Raw genomic sequence first — 22,984 nt, 5'->3', positions numbered from 1 at the left:
GCTCTCTCGGGGGGATGGCTTAAGCCATTCCCCCAAGGGAGCACCGGTGGTTTGCTCAGGGTGGGAATCCTGGCAGCAGGATTATTCACTGGATTTTCCTTCCTGATGTTTACCCCTCTGATGACAACCATTGCTCTCCAGATCTTCCTCCCCCATCTGTTGGACCAAACAAGCTTGGGGCTCTTCACATCTCCTGTCAACTCACAGGTTCTCCATCCTGCTGGTCATCTGAACAGCAACTGAAATATAAGCCCATATATCTGAGGCAGTACATGTCTTTCATTTTGAACCAGGAAGATGCAATGTTTAACCATGCAGGAGTAAGCTGAAGGGTGACATTTCAAAGGTGTGAGAAAGAAATGTTTTAGGCAGCTTGTATTGTGAACTAGCATGATGTTTCTGGATGAGAACAAAGGGAAAAAATCCTTTAAAACCATGTAGGAACATCATCAGAGACACTACTCGAACTGTTAGTTAATGGTAAAATGAAATATTTCCTACCCATGAAAGCACAAATCATGTATTGAATCAGATTCCAAAGATGATGTAGTATGATAAGAAATGCCAAAAGTGATATGCAGAATGCTAACTCCTGTGAGAAAATAAGAAGAGTGCTTCACCAGTGTTGTCATGACACAAACTAGTCATTATCACTACATTCAGTGAAAAAGCTCTGTTTCCACAGCACTTTTCCATGATATCTTTTGATTGGAGGAAGGGAGTAAAAACAGTGGTGTGAGAAACATCAGCTGGGGTTTTTAAAAAAATAAATACGGCATTTCAGAGTGGGTTGTATAAAACTCACATGCAGGAAAAAAACAAAGCTGAAGTTCGCATACTTACAAATTATCTGCCACATGACAGAGGCTATTTTGCTTGTGACATAGACACATTTCAACTCAGATCTGGAAATCTGACCACAGCATCCTTGTGTGGCATCACCCTTCCTAGCTTGGTCACCCTGCTTTTTGTGTTCTTCAACACACTCAGCACCTTTCTGCTTCCTGAGCATTCCTATCCCTTCTGTCTCCAGCCCAGGAGCAACTTCATCCTCAGCTGCATTCTCTGCTCCTCCCTCCCCCCATTCCCAGAACCAAGTGCTACTCTTCTCAACATCCTCCTCCTCCAAAAATTTCAGTGTCACTTGTGGTGCAGGAAAATATTAAAACCCAGCACCTCCAAATTCACCTGCCAGTGAGAACTGATATCTTTCCCACGTGACTGCTTTTATTCCTGCTACACGATGATGAAGAGAGCTGGGTACCAGACTGCTGCTTCATTGTGAGTGAAAAACACTGCCACTGTTTCTTTCAGATAGTTGGCCACCCCAAACATTAATTTTGCTGCTTTATTTGTTACTGGTAAATTAGGGCCCAGGGATTTTACCTGCTTATGGTGAGGTTTGGTTGCCCAGTGATTAGTGGAACTGATACAAACAGCAGCAATTACTTTCACTGTGAATTTACCTGCTTTTGCCAGCTTGTTTGGAATATACTTAAGAAGACAAGGTCATAGCAGATTTGGTAATTTTAAAATACTTTATTTTATTCTACTCAGATATTCTCAAAGCAAACCCTGATTTGAAAAATAGGTAATGAAATTTGGGGGCTAAATGTTTTTGTTAAGACTGAAGTCAGAGAGGATCCTTCCACCAAATTCATGTATCACTGACTAAAGCCTCCAGCTAAAAGATAAGTGCCCCTTTTATCATATCTCTATGAAATTCTAATTTTTTGCCCACCACATGATGGTTTATCATGGTAGAGCTGCTTATGTATGCTGAATGGTCAACTTCAACTTTAAAGGAAACAGCATGGAATACTACCTACTTGAGCTTTTTCACACACACATACACACACACATAATCTCTTCTTGTTGCACACATACAGGATATTGCTTTGTTAAAACATACGGCTTAAGCCTGTAAATCAGGTCTAATTTAGAGAGTGCTGCTCATGGGCTGGTAGCCAGGCACCCCAGCATGAGCAGGTGTAGTGTGCAAATCCTTCACGCACAGCTCCCTCAGCTCTGTTCCTCGGATCTTTGACCCATGTGGAATTTGTACACATATGCAGAAGAAGAAATATTCAAATTCCAGTTATCCCAACTCTAACACTGTCATTTTAAAGGAAACCCCCTCCCATACCAAACACGTCGGTTTCTGTTATCCCATCATGCTGCTGGTAGTCTAACACAGAACTGGAATATATTGTCTTCATGCTCTCCTTTAATCAAGTCCCAGTAATCCTTAGAGGAAACCTTCTTCAACAGATCTGAACCCAGGAAGTCACATTGCTTACTGAGAGGCAATCAAACACAAGAAGGCTCTGGGTATTTGCATAGCTTCGTGTTCCCATGGGGAAGCCGTACGCTCCAGGTGCAGCCACAGAGCTCCAGAAGGCAAAGCCAAGCCATAGCTGCTCTACCAGTGGTGGTAGGGCGACATATGCTGTAGGACAGCATATGATGTACACAGGCTTTCAACAGGTGATGAGAATAATCTCATGCACAGGACTTGTCTGCTACTAGTGCATGCAAATATCTGACTGTGCAGAGGCACTGCCAGCCTCCCTGCCAGCTCCTGAGCGTGTGCGTGAGCAACTCGGCTAACAGCTCATACAGGGGAGGTGCACTGGCAGTTAAGCACAAGCAACCGTGGGCATGCTACTCTGAAGCTGAAAAGTCAGCCTGTCACATGTTGAAACCATCTGTAAATCCAGTGGATTTGCTGAAACGACAGTTTATGCTGTTTCCACATTTCTGAAATTATTCTTTAGCATGCAGTGGAAAATTAAGTCATTTTCCTTAACAATTGCCATTCCCGCCTTGCTGTGCATCACAGCCCTCTGGGGGGACTTCGGTAGAACTGACCTTGGACGTCGCTGCAGTGGCATTACTTTCCTTACCACTCCCTGGTGCACTCTCCTCGATTGCTGCTGCTGCTGGGGCTTCTGCCTTCTTTGCACTTGTTTCCAGAGAAACAGGAGGCCCTACTTTCCCCAACCCACTCACCGGGGTTGAGCTCGGACTGCTTGATTGCCGTGACTGAGCCTTATACCAGCTAGGGTAAAACAAGGGATCGATGGTTTCTGCTGTGGCCGGCACTTGAGTGTCAGACTCTGGGGTCTGTTGAGAACCACTCGGTGTCACAACCTCATCCTTAATAAGGACAGATAAAGAGAAGAACAAGCAGAGTGCACCATGTTACCTTCCTGCCATAGCCACATTGCTTTGCATGCCGTGTCTGTTATATCACACTGCAAGGAATAGACTTGCCCTAATATATGGTCTGAAAGAATTGCAATCAAAATGCGAAGCAAAAGCGACTATCTTTTGAGTAACACAGACGTGGGAAAGAAAACAAGTTACCCCAAAACAGAATAGGACAGTAGAATTAGCTGGGAAGGGGATGTGATTGAGAAAGGAGTGAGCAAGCTGTTCCTTAATTCAGATAAACACCTAATTCAGTCCTAAAAATATAAGAAATTCTGCATAAGAGCCTCATGAACCGGTACTAGCCATGACCTACAGGTATAGGTACCTTCAAATGGCTTGTTGGGTTTTGGGCTAAGAGCAACACGTTTGCCCATGAGTCTCTTGATATAAGCAGTCAGAATAAGGGGAATACAAAGACACTGGAGAGAAACATTTGCCCACCAGCCTTGCTATCAATGCTATAAGCCAAGCACAGTTGCTCTGTCACGAAGAGGAGCAGCCGGCTGAACTGCACCTGCCTACGTGCATCAGGCTCTCAGGCCTCACCCATATGGCACCTGCTATCACCACAGCGTTTCCCCTTTGCCTTTCTTACTCCAGGAGGCAAAAGCTGAAATACAGGTACCCCACACACACACCACCCACGTGCTATGTCTGACTCCACGTCTGACCCTCTCCTAATGGCATTTCACAATGGCTACAGCAGCATGCCGCACCTTTCCCATTTTAGCCTTAGAAGTGAGGGATTTCATGTTAATGGGCAGAATTGCTCACGTCTAGTTCTTGTTTGCATACAAACCTACATCAGTCAGGCAACGTAAGTTTAGTTAAGTCAGTGCAAAAGGTTAAATGAATAAAGCCTGATTTAAGAGCATCTTCACACAACTGGTGCAAACTCACATATGTTTTTAAATCAAAGCAAGAATTAATCCATAATATTTATTTGCCCTTGTTTTATGTGGGGAGCTTGCTAGAATCAAAGTGCTCTCTTATTTTCACACTGGTCTCCTCAAATATCTTCACAGTAGCCTTTACCCACTCAGCAACTTCATTCGGTAAATTGCACAAGAGGAGAATTTGCTAAGTTAGTTGTACGTAAGGCCAGCTAAAGTAGCCCACGAAGTATATATTTTTATGTAGCTCTTTTAGAACATGTGGCAATTGTGGTCTCATTCTAATTGCATTCCTTAAGAAAAGGTGCTGGCCTAAATTATTCATGCCCTGAAATAGTTTGCTGCCAGGTTGTAAGAGGCAGTTTCCTCTCCTGTTTGTTGTGTGATATCCCTGCATCCACCTAGATGATATCCCCAGGACGACCAGAACAGAGGAAGGCAAACACCATTCACAGAAAACAGATTAGAACTATGATCTAAAAACTGGTGGTGGAAAGTTCACTAAATCCAGAGGGAATGTCAAATTCTCTTAGGATAAATATTTTAACAACCATTTCATTTATAATAGTTAGTCTGAGTTAAACCACAGCAAGCAGAGCATCCATTGTAATGCGCTCAACTCTCAAACGTAATCTCTTTATTTATATCTTATGTATCCCAGATATATATCTTAATTTATCAAGCAGTATAATTTTTTGTCTATCAAGTGATACATATGCAGGTCAAGAGGACAGGGTACAGTTGTGCACATGTGTACAAGGGCAATAACCAATTTTGCTCTGCGGTGCATCAACTCCCTTAACTGTGCTCCTGACTTCGGTGCCTACAGGTCACAGGGGAGCATGTTCTTGCTCTGCCAGGTCGCACACTCAGCTTAGCTGGCAGGACAGCAGCGCACTGGGGACGCTTACCTGACCAGCGGGGGCGGCAGGCAGTGGCACTGGAGTGGGTTCGGCCGGGGGCTCTCCTGCTGTGCTCTGTGGTTCAGGGTCCTGCTGAGGTGGCTGTGATGCTCTCTCAGCCCCTTCCTCCTCCACTTCTTCCTCCTCCTCCTCTCCTGATGACTCTGTGCGGACTTCATCCAAATCTTCACCATCCACTGCCTCCTCCTCTTCCTCTGCTCCCTCCTCCTCTGATGGAACACATGTAAAAAGACAGGGCTGAGCACCACAGCTCAGCCATAGCTGACTATGGCTACAGTCTTTATGTAATTAAAAAGTTATTTACAATTACATGGCAAAGCCACTGATGATCTGCTGCCTGGCAGAGGACACAGGCTGGGGAGGCAGCATTGGTGAGGAGCTGCTCTCACTAGCCTGGACTGGGCACTCCCATGGAGCTGCCAGCAGCTGAACACACACACACTTGTTAAAATCTTGAGCTGTCCCTTTCCAAGGGAAGAAGGACAGAAAGTTCTCCCGCTGCAGTTATCGTCATGAGGGATGTGCAGCATGGCCCTGCACTCTTTGGGGAGAGGATACCTGATCTGGCACAATCTGCCAGGAAAAAAGTCCCTCTTGTAATTTTAGGCATATGTTTGTTTTAAACACCTTTGAAGCCATCATAATAAATCTTTACCAGGTCGGTGCTTTGCAGTACATGACTGGAAGCTTGGGATACCAACCTCCCTAAAACCAGACTGTCAAACTTGGTCAGACCATAGCTTTTGCATGATCTGACACATCCTGTTGGCATTTGTGTCCCTGCTTGTTTCCAGAGGGAGCCCTCTAACAATGCATTTTCTTTTGCATAATCATACTATTCATCCTCACAAACGGCAGATGTTGTTCAGAGTCATTCTAGCACTTCAGAGAAATAAACTTAGATGGATGCATTAACCCAAGCTCCAAATTGGCTGTGCATTTTGCAGAGGTTATGGTTCTGCCTGAGTATGTATCATAGAATCATAGAATGGCTTCGGATGGAAAGGACCTTAAAGATCATCAAGTTCCAAATCCCCTGCTGTGGACAGGGTTGCCAACCACTAGGTCAGGCTGCCCAGGGCCCCATCCAACCTGGTCTCAAATGCCTCCAGGGATGAGGCTTCCCCAATTTCTCTGAGCAATGTAGAAGGAGTGTAGATCTGCAAATTAAGTAACACCTTCATAAAGGAGAAATATTTCTGCAGACAGATACGCTTCTATAAGCAGAGTGCTGAACCTCTGCTTCTGCACCCCTTGGCTGCAGAAGACCTCATTGAGGTCCTGCTACTCCTGTAGCAGGAGTTTCAAATGCAGGACTGAACTCCCAATTGCCAAAGCCCTTGCTAATGCTTTGTCCCCAAGAGGTGGGTGTCACTTTCCCCATCACATGGTGGGGGTGTGTGCCTGGAGCATGAGGTCATGGTCTTGGCAGATGCACGTGTGTGGCAGGGATGTGGCAGCTGTGGCTGATCACAGGGACAAACTGGGCATGAGGCTCTGACTAGGGACTGTCCTTCCCAGGACAGATCCCTGGAGGTTCATGGCCCTCTGAGATGGCACCTGCTCCTCTGCTGCTGATCTATGCCACAGCTGCTGTCCCGCTACACAGACCACTGCCAGGCACAGTGAGTTCACGGATCACAGCCTAGTGACTGCACAGCAGGAAGGCAAAGTCCCTCACAGGGGGCAGCCACGCACTCTGAAGTTAGTACAGGTTGTGGCAGTGGGATAAGCGATGGGTGGCACCTGCATGAGACTTAACTGGGCTGATAAATGTAAATATACTAGCAGAATCCTGTGCTTGCAAGAGAATTACAGATACCCAGATGACTGTTAGTGCTGCCTTTTAATAGGACAGATCTGCTTATTTGAAACATTTATCTCCACTAACTTCTTGTGGCTCACTCTGTAAGGTAAAGCATAGATGAGCCTAGATTTCAAGCTACTTAGGTAAATGTAGAATTACAACTTTGCACTATTATGTAGACATATTAAGCATGTTTAGTCATGATGTAATGACAAATGACACGACACAAGATGTTAAATGCATGAATGACGATGACAATTTTAGCTTCCCGCTATAACTCTGTGATCTTGAACTTCAATTATATTTCTGTTACATTTCTTTATTATTATAAAAAAGAGTTAAAAAGTAGCTTTCATAAGTACTTCTTTTAGTAGTACACATTCTATTTCTTTAATGACTTTCTAGAGCAGCCAGGTCATACAATAATAACTTCTTCAAGGAAAAAAAGGACTTTAAAGGATTTTACAGACTGAGATAAAAGCTTAATTTTGTGGTCCCTTCACATGAGGAGTCAGTAGAAATCATGGGTTTAGGAAAGTGTTCAGGACACATAAAAGATAAGATTAATATTGTCAATAGGTTATGTGATTTTTTGACTGTGATGGATTTTGCTTTTGATTATAATTGATACAAAATGGTCTAGTTACAGTTTGGGATGGAGACAAATATCTGATTCAAGTTTTCCTACTCAGTATCATCATGCAAATTACACATAGCTGCAATTTAAGAAAGAAATTTAGGTAAACTACATTACATACCTCTGTCAAAATCAATTTCTCTTATTATCTTTTCTTCTCTACTGAGGTTCACTGTGAATTGGTTCATATTTTCATACCCATCCTCTATTTTTTCCATTTCAAATCCTTTAGATGCTTCAGTAATTCTAAAACAGAGAGATTGGGTATTGGCATTTGGATTTGCAGATAAATTTGTAATTTGTAATTCATTATAAAGATCAAGAGTCTCAACTTACTTTTGTAGCAATGTTTTGGCATTCTGTGAAAACAAAAAGGAAATAAATGACTTCTTAAATGATTCAATTTTTTCAGAGATTTTATGCATTGAGATCTAATTCTTACACTGGCTGCTTCTAAACACACTAATATGGATCTCATAAATGACAACCATGAGATCTATGAATGAGATCAAATTTGAATGGTAATTAGTATAGAGCTGAGTAAACCTTTTAGTTCACTGAAGACATTTTAATTAAAATCTGCATATGATGGGAAATACATACAATTTCTACAAAAATTAAATGGAAATATTTTTCTCTTTTTTTGTGTGTTTATGGTGAAAAGCAATTGTTCTGTTACCATCTTTAGTCACAGTAACTATGTCTTTGACTATCCATAAGGGCATACTTCTGGAGCTGCAAAATTTTATTTGTCTGGAAAGAATGTTGTACTCTTCAAAGGCAATTATTTGATGAAAATAAGTTGGTGGGGTCTTTCTTTCTTTCTTTCTTTCTTTCTTTCTTTCTTTCTTTCTTTCTTTCTTTCTTTCTTTTTAGGAAAACACTCTTCCAGCCTTTAATACAGAGGAATTGTAAACTTGCAGGACAGAAAGTCAACACCAATTAATTCAGTGGACAAGCTGCTAATGGTTTCCTAATCAGCTTTCCTAAGTTTATACTAAGAAAATACAAGGAAAAAAAAGTGAAGGCATAAAAATGGGACTTAGAACATAAATATTTAATTCTTGGAATGTTAATCACTCTGTCAATATGCAAATGAAACCTATAACTCACAGAAGTTCACATACACATATATTACAGTGGTGGGACAAGAAAGATACTTTGGAAAATGTTAAAATTCTTGTTTCTTCTTTGAGGACCAGAAATTCGTACACAGGATAGTGTATTTTGGTGCAAATAGCAAGTACTCATGCTCTTGGTTTGGATATTATTCACAAGAAGACTAGTCATTTGTCTGTGCTGATGCAAGTGTTTAAAAACTGAGTTTGTATAAATGTCCACTCAAAGATGACTAAACTCTGAATGTGCCTAAAATTGAGATATGTTTAAATAGTATTTAGATAAACCCATCATTCTTCTTCTGTCTCTTTTTACAGACTTTATACCTGCAAAAACACGGCCATCTCTGGTTCTTCCATGAACTGGATTCCTGATTCAACCAGCTTTGATACAGCTTCCAAATGATCCGCATACTTCTTCATCAGGGAGCGGACGTGTTCCAGTTTCTCCTCTTGGGTTCTAGTGATTATTTGTGTCATCTCATTTTTTCTTTCTTCCAGTATAGAATAGAGATAATCAAATTTTTCACACAGCTGCTCTTTCTGTCGTCTGCAGCATTCCTGTGAATCATTTGGTTTATGTTAAACATGTTATGTTCTTAAAAGAGTTTCTATTTTTACAGTTACTTGGAAGCATTTTCATCAAAGAAATTCCTCTTTCTGAACAGTGCAAAGGATTCTGAATGACCCTAGAGACTTTTATAATTTTCAAAGTCCAAGCTGTTGGAACAAAAGTTTTAAAACTATTCTCAAACTCTAGGCTTCAAGCCACTGAAAGCCCCCAAACAGGTTACTGTATAACTTGTCAGTCTGCTAAAAAATTATGAAAGGTATTTATGATGTCTGTAGTGATACATCAAATTCTGCAGAAAAAGTAAAAATCCCTACCATATTAGCAGCTGGGTTCATTTGCTAGAACGGGTTTTAAAGTAGCAGTCATCTCAAATCAGCTCTGGAGAACTTTATTTTTCTGCCAGAGAACCTGGAACTATCTTGGCTGAGGTTTATTTTCACATACACCCTCTTAGACTCTATTTTGACAATAGATGTCTGTTATATTCCATTTATTGTGCACTGAATGAGGTAGTACCACAAAGAAAATGGAGTGTGACAAAAGCACAAAGACAAGAAGGAGGAATCAGGTTCCAACCCTACCTTCAGACACTGATTTTCACATCATTTTTTGAGACACATTTATTATCCTTCCAACCAGACAACAAAGCATATTTCACTGAGTAATGGAGGACGGGTTTGATGACTGCTTCATTGAGCACTCTCTAACAAGAACACACTGCACTTGCAAGGGAGGATTTATGGGGAGGAAATCGGAGACAGGTTATTTATAATGTCTGAGGTCTACCAAATAGAAGTACTTGAGTCACCTGTGTGCCCCAGGGCACACAGATGGGCATAACCTTATTGTGGTTATATCTGGTTATGGGTGGTGGTGATTATTTAAGTATCTTTCCTAGAAACTGAGGCCAAATCAATTTCTCATCTTCATCCCTTGAGGCATAATGCCGAGATCCAGGCAGCACAGGATTATTAACAGTCCCACAGTACTTTTGGAAGTGATAAGACTGATTATTCATAGCACTTGGCCATAGCACTTGGCCACTTTTTTCTTGACTTTCAGAGAGAGCTCTTTCCTATGAGTGGTGACAGCCTGCTCTGTATCATTCAAAGGAGAAAGCCTTTCAAAGATGGACATGTCGCCAAAAAATCACCATCTACACTGAAGGATGGGGAGCAAATACAGATCTTGTACCATCGACCCAAGTATCCACCTCTGCTTCCCAATGATGAAGACTAGGCTAATCAGGTGCTCCTAATTTAAAACTCCTTTGGGGCATGGGGGGCAGGCTTGTCCTGTACTTCTGGAGGTCCTTGCCACTTCACAGAAATTCCTGATCAGTGAATTGTAGGGTGGGGAGAAGGAAGCTTTCAAACCAAGTGAGTCATGGTTCCTGGGTGTCATTCTATTGTTCAGACCTCAAATAATCTTCTTCTCTTCTTTCACTCCTCTCCTAGCTTTCTCCCAGTATTTCCTGCACTTCCACTTGCTCCAGACTCCTCTTCAGTTTGGTCTACAAGGACCTCCTCTGAAATGTCATTCAGATCACTTGTAAAACAACCTAGGTGTGTGCTATCTTTGCCATTTGACACAGGACAAGCATTAGGGGAGGAAGAGCAAGAGAGTAATAGCAGGGTGCCCTGAAAGATCCTTTCATATCTCTAAGTTCCAATATATGATATTTCCTGCCAGCAGATATTACAGAGTTGTGAGCCTCAAGAGTGAGAGTGCAAAACAGGTTCCTAACTGCAAATGCTGAAATATTTCTGAAATATTCTCTTTCAGTATTAAATGTTCCCATATAAAGTCTTTGCCTCATGGAATTACCCTAATCAGATTCTGAGTAATGGAAAAGGTTAACAAATACATGACTTTCCATTCTAAAAAGTTCTCAGTCTTTTTGTTTTTTTAAACCATACCTACAGTAAAAAGAAAGGAGTCCTTGCTACTGAGAATCTCTTGCACGGCTTGTTTGGAAGTATCTGTATTGACGAGCTCATGCTTTTAGTATTTGAAAGAAAGACTGTAATTTTTCCTCCATTATTTGACTCATATTGTTTACGGGGATAAACAATACTTACTTATTTGTTACTGTTTTCCAGTATTCAGCATCTTATATTCCCTTTTTTATTTTCAATATAATATGTGAATTTGTTCTACCTTTCAATAAGTTAAAAGGTATACAAGTTTGGGGTTTTTTTCTGGTTTTTAGGGTTGGATAGGAGCAATGGCTAAATACAGAACCGGAGGCTATTGCTTACTCCAGCTAAAAGAAAAATTATAACGTATTTTCTGCTAAAGCAGATATTTATTGTTCTCTGTGAAGTGTTTAGCAGAGAGATGAGACAATCCTGGATTATAAGCATCTTTTCCATGTGTGCACATTTCTCGGCTCCAGCTGTAGCTTTTCATCTTCAAGGACAAACTGATGTCAATTCAGACAAAGCTCTTGTATGGTAGGAAATGTGATTTGCTTGAAATGTAACATGGAAGTGCCAAGGTAAGCTCTAAGATCTATTTTCTGCAATCTTTGACTTTAAAGGTGAAAAGCTTGTTAAAACATCTGAAGGTAAAATGGTTGCACTTTCTTTGGGCTTCAAGTTTAAAGGTTAGGCTTTAATCTGAGTGGATGACTCTGAGGAAGTTAGTGTCAGAAACTGTTGTATTTATTAAGGTATTTTTGGCACAGTGTTTTCTCCATACTTCAGACTAAATGTTTGAAGTTTTGTTTCTGGTTCAGCTAGTTCAACTTAAATGAGTATAAGCTTTTGCTTTTGTATCATTCAAATTTCTGCAGTTAACCTACTTGAAAGGCTTGTTTCTGTCTGCAAAGTCCTGATAGCAGCCAATTTCATCCTTGCAACATGAAGGCTTTCTGACTACAAAGTTCTGACTGCTGCTAACGCGCTCTCTCATTTACTTGGGCTAATGGTTTTATGTTCTTTGAAAGAAACTTGGACATTTTCCGTCCTTCCTTCCTCTGAGGAATTAGGACCCTCGGGCAATTGTGTATGTAGATTGTGGAATCAATTTTTCTTACCAATTAGAATCTATACATCTTGGATTAACTTCTTTTTCTCTGCTGTTTCTCTTCTGCTCCAGCTCTGAAGGGTCAATATAATTCTAATTGGGCTGAGAGGGATGAGATTCTTTCACTAGATGCTTCATCAAACTCTGATCATAAAATCAATTCATATGAGCTCCTTTCAGCCTATTGCTCTGTGATGCTCAGATTGGTCAGAGCTGATATTTATATTTGCTTTGCTGGTGCGAACCTCTTGAAGGAAATGAAAGCCACTTCTGCTATTGAATGACATAAAACTAATTCCAGCTCTGTCAGAATAAGACCTTTACCAGAAAATCTGGTAAGAACCCAAACTCTTCCCTCCTACGAGCAACAAAACAAGACGTCTTAAAGGACAACATAAGCATATTAAAAAACTACTTCTGCACAGAAGAGAAAGCAATGAAATACAGAGCTCACTGATGTACCTGGGAGCCATGCTGTGGCTTCCCTGTAGCTAAGACGAAAGCTGTGTTCACAGGACCAGTCAGGCTTTAGACTAATACCTGTCTTTTACAGCTCTAGAACCTGATCTTAGATGTTAAATGAGCTGGGAGTGGATGGCATTTTGTTGGATCTGCTTTTAACTTCAGTGATATCCTATGCCACTAGGAATGCTGAGCAAGATGTACTGATAGGGATTACCCTTACTCTTTTGTCCACGACCACATGTCCAATGCCAGAGGCAGGGTGGTGAGCAGGAGGTATCCTTTGGTTGAGGCAGTACAGCTGGTACTGTACAAAGCCACAGGTCATGGTCTAGCAAAATGATGTGGGAATGCATTTGAGTTAAGTGAGGTCTGTTAAAGAACAATCATTACCAGAAGTTTAAAAGAGGCAACTTCAAACTGAAATAACTGTGTTTAAAGAGGTGGTACCTACCTCAACTGTCTTGCAGGTCTCCTCCAGCTGCGTGACTATCCCTTGCACTCTGTCATTGCTCCCCACCAGGACTGCAATGCCGTCACTCAGCTCGGACTAGGCAGTAAGGGGAGAGCAAGTAGGAGGGTGTTAGACACCATCCCACTTCAGGGTGGCACATCTAACAGTGGGGAGCAGGAGATGAATAAGCCATACCAGGGTATTAGCTCTTCTTTCCAGCAGAACTGAGGGAAACTGGAGCTTTACCTGCTCACAAGCTACCCACTAGTACTTTGACATTTGTTTCCTCTTCGAAACCACTATGAAAACATTGAGATTTTGAAACTTTTCATGGAGAAGAAATTGTGATTTGGAAAGGAGGAAGCACTTCTTTCTGGGAGGCTCTTCTAGATGCTTCTGTCTGAAGTGTTATGTTTCAACAGTTCCCTTTGAGTTTGTTGAAAGAAAAGACTTTGTCTCTTGAAGGGTTGTTTTTTTTAATGTCTGGGTCTAGCCAGCCACTGTGGTGTTTCCCTGAGGACTTCAGGCATTTCCCTGAGGACTTGGAGGGATTCGGGTGCTACAGAGCCTCTGGCATGAAGGTAGTGGGGTTTGGGCTGTGGCGTGAGGAGAAGGGAGAAAAAGGGGAGGAGAAGGAAGGAGGCTGAGCGACTGGCACGAGGAAAATGAGTGGAAGAAGGAAACAGCCTGAGCGTGGGGATGGGGATGCCTGTGAGGTATCCTTAGAAGAGGAGAGACAGAGAAGCTAGTCCCTGGGGAACTCCGTGAGGGTGCTGGGGAGGGCAAAGGGCTGTAGCAACAGATGCAACCATGTCTGTGGCCTCCACAGCTTTGTAAAGGGCCCTTTGAAACACGCATCCTGCAGCCTCTGGGTTACACCCTCAGTCTTGGGCAAGACAGCCCTTTTCCACAGGCACTCTGGGAAGGGAATCACTGTTAGCAAATCTCCATGCAAAGGGAGAGATTCAGGGCATGGATTCAATCCAAGAAACTTCTCCCCCTTCCCCCTCCTTTTTTGATTGAAAAGGATGTTTGTAACTACTTTCCTAAAGCAACTTCTCATTTGTAGTTCCCACACACAAGCATCTGTGTGACAAAGTTGGAGGCTGGGATTGCAAACTTGGCCTGTCTGATTGCTTGCCCCACTGGGGCCCTCCAGAAAAATGAGCTATTTATCTCAGGAGGATAACCCAGTGAGTCAGGTTTTAAATTAATACTGTATTAAAAATAAACAAGTCTTTTACTGGTGACAGCAAGGGCAGAGGATGTTAGGTACATCCTGTGCTGCCAACTATTGAATATTCCTGCATTCAGTTGCAGGAGGAGGTTTTTCACTTAACTTTTTTTAAAAATGGGATGCTTAAAGGCAAAAGTGCCTGAGAGAAAACTATTTGAATTGTAATGGTCTGTTCTCTCTACAGTTCATGTGTTGGAAATCCCACTTGTTTTTCTGATCTAAAAGCACTGAAAAAACGAGATTAGGAACCTTGAAAGAGATCCTTAGCTTCCCATCAAAATGCTAAAATGTTTACTCACTATACTAACAAAAATTGGGACACTGTAATATCTTTCTGTGTGATCTCTCATAAATTTATTTTCCTGTGTTTCTAAACAGTTCCTACAGATCTGTGTGGGTCTTTCACTCACACACAGGAACAGAAAAGGCACCCCCAGACCCCCTTGGAAACTTGCAGAAAGCCCCTGGGAATACTTTCCTGTTGATAGTCCTGGTAGTTGCTGGGAGAACTAGGAGATACAAAGAGATATTTACCTTCTGCCGCTGGTAAACGTTTGTGAGAGGAGCAACTTGACAGTCTTTGTGGGCACCAAAGACTTTGCACAAGGAGCAGGTGGGCATTTCACAGTTCAAACAGTAGATATTAATTCTTTCATCTTCATGCTCTTCACACATTGGCTGGTCGCACTTCCTTTCTGGTCTGCAAAAGAAAACAAGTTTAAAACAAATGATGTTCACGAGTTTCTGATGACAACACTTAGAGTATCAACATGAAATATAGTACATTCCTATAGCAGTGTCCAAGCTGACCTGAATATGCAGCATAGACTTAAACCTGACACATGGGATGACTAAATAGACAGTAGTACAGCTGAGTGTCCTGGCACAACAGGATGCAATGACGATATAGCAACATGACTTCATATGGTGATTCCAGTTGGAAGTGTGACTGAAGCCTCGCTCATATTTAAAAATGTAAATAACCTCATTAAGACTGATCTCAGACTACTAGTGTACTTTAATTAGCATGTTATCTAACATTTGTCTGAAATATGAAACATATGTAATTTCTTTCGGGTTCATCATGCAAAATGTTGGGCACTTGACCTTAATGCAGCAAAGCTCTTATGCAGGGGACTGATTCAAAGCAAGAGCTGTAAGTATTGATGGACCTTTATGCCCTTAACAATATGTCTCTACTGATGAGCTTTGCAAGGCCCAGGTCAGGACTGTCAATATCAAACAGAATTAGGTCCTTAAGGCCTTTACTCTAGGTCAGCAACCAAAATAAGGTGTCACACAAATTAATTTTATCTGGGTGGCATGTGTCTAGCTTGTACAGTATTAAACTTTTTAACAGTAACTTGATTGTATCTGTCACCAAGGGCATGGGTTACACATGAAGTGTTCCTCTCCTGTCCTAAGCCAGGAGCTGTCACCAGACTATAGCTCAGTCTGATCTTAGCCTCACCAAAATGATTTAGCCATATACACACAAGTCAATCCCTGCTATTTTAGGAACTAATTTAGTTGTAGCTTCCTTTAATCGAGCCACTTAACTGACATTCCCAGTGTAACTGAAAGCTCTGGTCCAGTCTGTGTGGGCAGGCTGATGCTTTTCTGAGCCCACGCTTCAGGCTTAGCACCCTGCGCATGTCTGCGGCAAGCAAGCGAGTGCGTGAGGATGTGGTACCAGTGGACAGAGTTAGCAGATTGATGGAGGGGGTCTGCCTGGGGGTCTGAGTCTCCAAAGATTGCCAGTCCTACTGTGGCAATGTTAAATATTTCCAACATAAGCTGTTATCCCCTTATGCCACCATTTGGAAGCAGAAGTATGACTGAACTGTAGCACGTGGAGCAATGGCATGATAGAAAATATGAAAATATTTTCCAAAACTATAGAATTTAAAGGAATTACATGGAAACTTTTTTTTTTTTAAGCCATTCTACAGAGCCTGGTAGCAAGAAGGCAACCAGTCATTCTATCCAAGATTTAAAATGTATTGAAAAGTCTTTTTTTTTTAGATTTTCGATTTATAGTAGAGTTTTCCCATACAGTTTGGTAGAGTGGACATGACATTTATTTTTTAATGACAAAGTACAGGTTTTCTCTTCTGAAGGGAATGGAATGTGATCAATTAGATGCGTTTAAAAAAAAAGATCAAGCAACAAAGAAAATGTCTCATGAATTCATATTTTTTAATTTCAAGAGGGCACTGGAATTTAAAGTGTTCATGAGGAAAATCTGTAATCTGCAATATAACATGATACACCAGAATAAAACAAGATGGACACTCCTGAAGGAAACCTGCATTATTTGGGTCAGATTTCAAGTATACAATTACATAAGGCACTCAGTGTGTCAAATCCAGCATCATTTCAATGCTAGTCAAAAGAGGTGTGTCTCCACTATAAAAAATGTTTTACATTGTTTGCAGATGACTTAAAACAGTCCCTGATATATTCATGTTATAGTGCACCAGTGGGAGGGCCCACATGTGAGGGCAATAACAGGCAATGGATTTCAAAGTGATTAATTAAGCCTGAAATAGCTGCTCTTCCTGCAAATATTTACAAGACCAGAATCAGAAACTACTAGAATGTTATTTGACACTGGAATGGTGCCACTGGCATGAAAGATACATCACACAGGGCAAAAAACCAATGGTGTCAAGCAAGTTCAGCCAGAAGTAGCCAACCTTCAAAGGTGCCGCAAAGAAGAAACCTGGCAGAACTCCCTGAACTAGTGAGGCCCTGAAGACAGTGACAGAAGACTAGAAGTAAACAGATCTACAGTCTCATTCCTAGGTTATGAAAAAAGATAGATTTTTAGGACAACATTCCCTGGCTTCAGAGGGGATCCTCTAAGTCTATGTTGGTGTAGCAAAGGCCAAAACACAACCTCTAAGTTTAAAATGGTGGCTGAGATTAAAGAGTAGCTGATAGGAAAATGACAGCATGGCTTTAGTAGAAGAAAAGATTCATCACAGATGGGTTTGTGACTGAAGCAGTGGCAGGCTGTTGAAATGGCCTAATATCTTTGTGCTCTTGTTCTCGGACTCTGTTCAGAGATGCTTGAGATGCTGAACCTGTGCTTGACTGCTACAGGCTTATTCTTTTCCATTAAAACTGGGTTTGAACCTTAATGTGCGGAGTGTTGTGCAAGTTTTATGGAGAGGAGGATTTTCAGCACTGGTAAGGCCACATCTGGAGTACTGGGTCCAGTTCTGGGCTTCTCAGTACGAGAGACATGGGCTTACTGGAGAGAGCCCAGAAAAGGGCCCTGAAGATGATTAAGGGTCTAGAGCATCTCTCTTATGAGGAAAGGCTGAGAGAGTTGGGATAAGCCTGGATAAGAGAAGGTTCAGGGGGATCTTAACAATAACACTGATCTTATCAATACCCTCAGGTATCTAAATACCTGAATGGAAGGTGTAACAAAGATGGAGCCAGGATCTTTTCAATGGTGCCCAGTGAAAATCACTTTTTCACTGTGAAGGTGACCGAGCACTGGCACAGGTTGCCCAGGGAGGTTGTGGAGTCTCCATCCTTGGAGATACTCAAAAGCCATCCTGGGCAACCAGCTCTGGGTGTCCCTGCTTGCGCGGGGGAGTTGGACCAGATGACCTCCAGAGGTCACATCCAATCTCAGCCATTCTGTGATTTGGTGAGGAAGTGCAAAGTTTCTGGGCACACAAAGGAGCACACTTTAGTTAAGGACACAATAAGACCTTAGAAAAACTGCTGTTTAGTTAGAAGGCATGTTTTCCTTAGGATTTTTACAAATCCCAAAAGGTCTTTACTGAAAGCCTGAATCCAAATTTGACAGTGTTTTTACTGAGGACCCTAAGATAGCTGTAGCCCTTCCTGTACCATCACATCACTTAGTGCCTGCACCTAGACAGGGAATGGAGAGAATCTACATGACTGTATGTGGCACAGTGTCCGGGTTTTTAGCTGGAACAGAGCTGGGTTTCTTTTTCAGTAGCTAGAATAGTGCTGAGTTTTGCTTTCAGCCTGGGATTTGTTATGAGAGACACACTGATAACATACCAGTGTTTGCATTTTTGTCGCTGGAAGTTAAAGACTTCATGTTTTGTTAGTCTACAAGCACAAGATCTAAGGGGTGGGGCATATTTAAATTAATAAGCTAAACTGGCATTTGGATATGCCAATGGGATAGTCCACATCATATCACGTCATGTCCAGTATATTAGTGAGGGTCTCTTCCTCTTTTGTCTCTCTCTGGCTTTCGCTCGGGCTCTCGTTCTTCTGGGATTGCGGTTTCGGTTCGGGATTGTCGCTCCTCCGGGATCTTTATCTGGGAACAGGCCGGGCTTGGTCGGTGGGTGGTGAGCAATTGCCCTGTGTGTCGCTCATTTGCATACTTTGTAACTGTTATTATTATCACTACTATTTTAATATTAGTGTTATTTCAAGTTTTCTTTTATTTCCATTATTAAATTGTTGTTATCTCAACCTATGGGTCTCCCTGTCCCCAATCCTCTCCCCTATCCCCTGGGGGTGGGGGGAGAAGTAGGTGAACAGCTGTGTTGGCTGCTGGCCAAGCGATAGCCCCGTGAGACTATCACACACAGTTAGGTCATTAGTGAAGATATTAAACTGTATTTGCCCCAGTATCAATCTTGGGCACAGACCACTAATGACTGGCCTCCACCTGACTTCATGCTGCTCACCATGACCCTTTGAGTCTGGCAGTTCAGCCAGTTTTCAGTCTGCTTCTCTGTCCACTCTAGACTTTATTTCATCAGTTTGTCAATAAAGATGTTACAGGAGACAGTGTCAAAAGTCTAGAGAAATAACATCCACTGCTCTCCTCTCATTCACTGAGTTAGTCATGTCACTATAAAAGGCTATCAGGTTGGTCAGGCTCATTTCCCTTTAATAAATCCATGCTTACTATTTCTAATTACCTTCTTGTCTTTTATATGTTTGAAAATGGTTTCCAGGATGGTTTGCTCAAACAGCTTTCCAGGGACCAGTGTGAAGATGACAAGCCTGTAGTTCCCTGGATTTTCTTCCTTGCACTTCTTGAAGATTGGAGTAATGTTTGCTTTCTTCCAATCCAGTTCTCAGGAACCTATCCAGATTACCACAACCTTTCAAAGTTTATTGAGGGTGGCCTTGCAATGGCAGCAGCCAGCTCCCTTGCCATGCATGGGTGTCTCCCATCAGGATGTCCATTTTTTTTTTAATATTCCCTAACCTGATCCCCTTCCACCGAGGGTAAGTCTTCCTTGCTCTAGACTTTCCTGCTGGTCTCAGGGGCCTGGGATTCCTGAAGACTGATCTTACCAGTAAAGACCAAGGTGAAGAAGGCATTAAGTACATTGGCCTCTTCTATTCCCTTCGTCACAGGAGCCCCTGTCCATTTAGCAGTGGACCCATGCTTTCCCTAATCTTCCTTTTGCTGCTGATTTACCTATAGAAGCTCTTCCTGTCAGCCTTCACGTCCCTCGCCAGATTCAGTTCCAGGTGGACTTTGGCTTTCCTAACAGTATCTGTACATGCTTGGACAGTATCTCAAAATATTCCTGAGTCACCTGTCCACCTTCTTTTTGCTTCTTTTTTTAATGTTTTATTTTTATCAGGAGCTCTCTGTTAATCAACGCTTGAGGAACATTAGGTGGAGGGAGATAAGCAGCTGAGGCCTACAAAGTACCAAATAGTTTAGATAATGCTGCTATGCATTGCTGCTGCCACGTAACCCTGACGATAACTTTCATTCTAAGGACGTACATGAAGGTTAAATAAGCACCTTAACACACCAAGTAAATGAACATTTTGGACAAATATCTAAGCAAATATATGCTCATATTGGCATTTATTTCTATTCTCTCCTTTTATTCATCATAAGTTTTACATTCCTGGAATTAAAAAAAAGGGTTCTAAATCTCTTACATTTCTGTTTAACTGAATTTTGTTCCAATTACCCATGAACAACATGGAAAAGGAAAAGAAGCCGCACTTCTTATTTTTTAAGTTAAATACAACTGTGAGCTTAAAAAAAACCCCAAACCAAACCAAACAAAAAACCCAAAACCAAGAAAGACATGAGGCCACACATGTCCAGCTTATTTGGTCAAAAGCAAAGTCCGCCACCGTACTTTGCTGATTCATTTCCTCTGAGATTTTCCTGACTAAAATAATATTTGGGTATCAATGACACACACAAGGGTAGCTGACCTTCCTTTGGCACTGAGCGCAAAGGGCAGCAGAAAGGACAATTTTAAGCCAACTTCGTGCTCTCCGACGCTTTGGAGCTCCAACCTATGCCCAGCTACAACAGTTCCCAAAGAGATTCAAACAGCTGAGAATAGCCAAAGCCACCATCAGGCTCTGTAGTGTCCCCTCTGCTGGTGACTGTCCTCCTCTACTGGAGGAGGGTAGAAGTGCCCTAAGCCAGCTGAGGTGCGTGGCTCCAATGGTTGTGTCCACCTGCTCCAGCGATAATGCCTCATTGTCTCTGCAAAACCCAGCTCCTTGTTGAGGTGGGGTGGGAAGTCTGTCAGGGAGCACGGCTAGGATTACACCTTCCTTCAGGTGTACAAAACACCTTGCCATACAAAACTGACCCTATCGATGCATGCTGGTGACAGCAAGTGGCTTCTCTGGGTAAGAGTTGCTTGCTTGGCAGTCTGGGACCAGGCTTAGCTTCCCTGCTACTAAGTTCCCAAGATGGTACCATGCATCCAACCCATTCCAGGGCAAGAGAGACAAGTACGTAACATTTTCCTATTGCCAATGCAGGCAATTAGCATTCAGGAGTGATCTTACTTTTTAGGATCAACCCATTCCTCTGCCCTGGGGTCCTGATTCTTGTGCACAGTCATACAGCACCGATACATATTATTTCTGGCTATTAATTCTCTTTTATGGAGTCCTAAATAAGATTTGATTTCATGAGTTCACATCCCGAGCTGACAGGAATGGAGATTTTTTTATTGAGTTTTGATTTGACATTATAATGCAGGCCAACTTCTGTGTGAAATTCAGTTTTCTTCTTGCTTGTGCTCTCTGTCCCTCAGGATTTTCTAACAAGATTTGAATTTTTTTCCCTTCTTAGTGTGAGAACACACAGGTTAAAGACAAATAAGAATTGCCTGAACTGTGTTTAAAATAAATGATGTGGACCTAGGTACTTTTCCTGTGTTCATGTGAGTAGTTGTGCTGACTTCAAGGGCTTTGCTTGCATGGGTAAGTGTTGCTTATGTGAATAAATGTGGCACAATTCTCTACTACAAGTGGAAGCAGGGGAATGCAGCATCTATTTGGATACAGTTTCTGTGCTCAGTGAGACTTCATTGTACACCAAACAGACAGGAATGCACGGCATCATGATTCCTTTTCACATTTCCAAGAGAGAAAACAACTAATCAACCTCACGTGCAACAAAGAGAAACAGGAAAGGCCACCAGCCTCCTGCTTTTGTGGCAAACCTCCTCTGAAGGGCACGCACTCACTCATTACCTTGTGGACTCCTGCTTGTAGATGTCAATGATGTTCTCCACCAGCAGATTCCTCTGCAGCCCATAGACGCCGTGCCGGTCGAGGACCACTTCGTGCCTGCAGGAGGGACAGCGAAAGCGGCCTCCCGACGCCACGGTTGTGCCTCCCCTGGTCGGCAGGTAGGGGTTGGAGGCCTGCTCTTGCCAAGCAGCAGAAGGAGAGGAGAGTCAGGCCACACAAAACCATGAAAACCTCTTTCAAAAGCACCAGGGCAAACACACGCTTGTAGCAAACGGTTTGTCAACATGCCCAAGGAGAGGGTAGGTCCAACAAGCCGCCCTCAGGAAAGCACCTGGCCACAGCAGGGTGAAGGGCCGGTTCCTCAGCTCACAGACGCGGCCATGTCCCCACAGCTGACAGGTGGCACTTCAGGCTGCTGTGAGCTCAGCCCTGGCCCCCAGAGCTGAGCTTTAATTCACTTCTTAAAAAATTAAATTAAATTAAATTAAAGCTGCTGCTTTAATTCACTCCCGCCCAAGTCTTACCGACTGTTAAAAGCAATTCGCTGAAACACACAAAAATCTGCTTTTCCATTCATTTCAGCCGGTGCCGCCTGGCTTTCTGCGGCAAGAAACCTACCTGGAAAATGTCGCTGGCGCATTTCCGACAGAGGTTGTGCTGGCAGGGCAGGATGACCACGGGCTTGGTGAACATCTCCAGGCAGATGGGGCAAATCAGCTGTTTCTCCAGGTTATCCATGGTTTGCTGCTCTTTGGAGAAGGACTTGTAGTTCAGGGAGGTGCTCATCCCTAGCTTTTCCAAGGGCATATGCTCAGGACCACGGCCTCGCAGAGGGGTTTCCGGGTTAATTTCCCTTGAAATAAGTCCAAGGCTGTGCTGCGATCAGAGGCTCTCTGGGTTGCTCTGGCCGGAGGACATTGTTTAAACAAGGGGCCGAAGGGAGCCGGGGCTGTTTTTAGCAGCGCGGCGTCACAAGATGCCGTCCTGCCGTGCCCATATAAGCGCGTGAGAGGAGGACAGGCTGGGACAGGTGACGGCTGGTGGGGGAACGGGGGGGTGGCTGGTGGGGCCCTGGCTCTCCTCACTCGCACATGGCGGCCTTCACCCCTCAAGGAGGAGGAGGGCGAGCGATAAGCAAACGC

At 42.7% G+C, this 22,984-nt stretch overlaps 1 protein-coding gene across 3 annotated transcripts in view; it reads right to left on the bottom strand.

Annotated features, from left to right (window-relative positions):
- The window catches only part of TRIM55 (tripartite motif containing 55), a 35,642-nt gene extending 12,887 nt beyond the window's left edge, over positions 1-22,755 (bottom strand). Inside the window, exons 1-9 of one of the 3 annotated variants that reach the window (XM_029086329.1) lie at positions 22,461-22,755; positions 21,843-22,015; positions 14,886-15,051; positions 13,115-13,210; positions 8,922-9,155; positions 7,813-7,835; positions 7,598-7,734; positions 5,021-5,241; positions 2,872-3,159 (exon numbers count right to left, since the gene is read on the bottom strand). In XM_029086329.1, the coding sequence (XP_028942162.1) occupies positions 2,872-3,159; positions 5,021-5,241; positions 7,598-7,734; positions 7,813-7,835; positions 8,922-9,155; positions 13,115-13,210; positions 14,886-15,051; positions 21,843-22,015; positions 22,461-22,649 (1,527 nt within the window). In that variant the 5' untranslated portion in view covers positions 22,650-22,755. The remainder of the gene's footprint in view (positions 1-2,871; positions 3,160-5,020; positions 5,242-7,597; positions 7,735-7,812; positions 7,836-8,921; positions 9,156-13,114; positions 13,211-14,885; positions 15,052-21,842; positions 22,016-22,460) is intronic. The other 2 variants (XM_010173413.2, XM_029086330.1) reach the window with 2 other exon arrangements.
- Between the last annotated feature and the right edge of the window lie 229 nt (positions 22,756-22,984).

Source organism: Antrostomus carolinensis, unplaced genomic scaffold (assembly GCF_000700745.2).
Source record: "Antrostomus carolinensis isolate BGI_N321 unplaced genomic scaffold, ASM70074v2 scaffold7868, whole genome shotgun sequence".
Classification (NCBI taxonomy): domain Eukaryota; kingdom Metazoa; phylum Chordata; class Aves; order Caprimulgiformes; family Caprimulgidae; genus Antrostomus; species Antrostomus carolinensis.
Note: the sequence above shows the minus strand (reverse complement) of the source record. Positions and strands in the feature narration are given on the sequence as shown.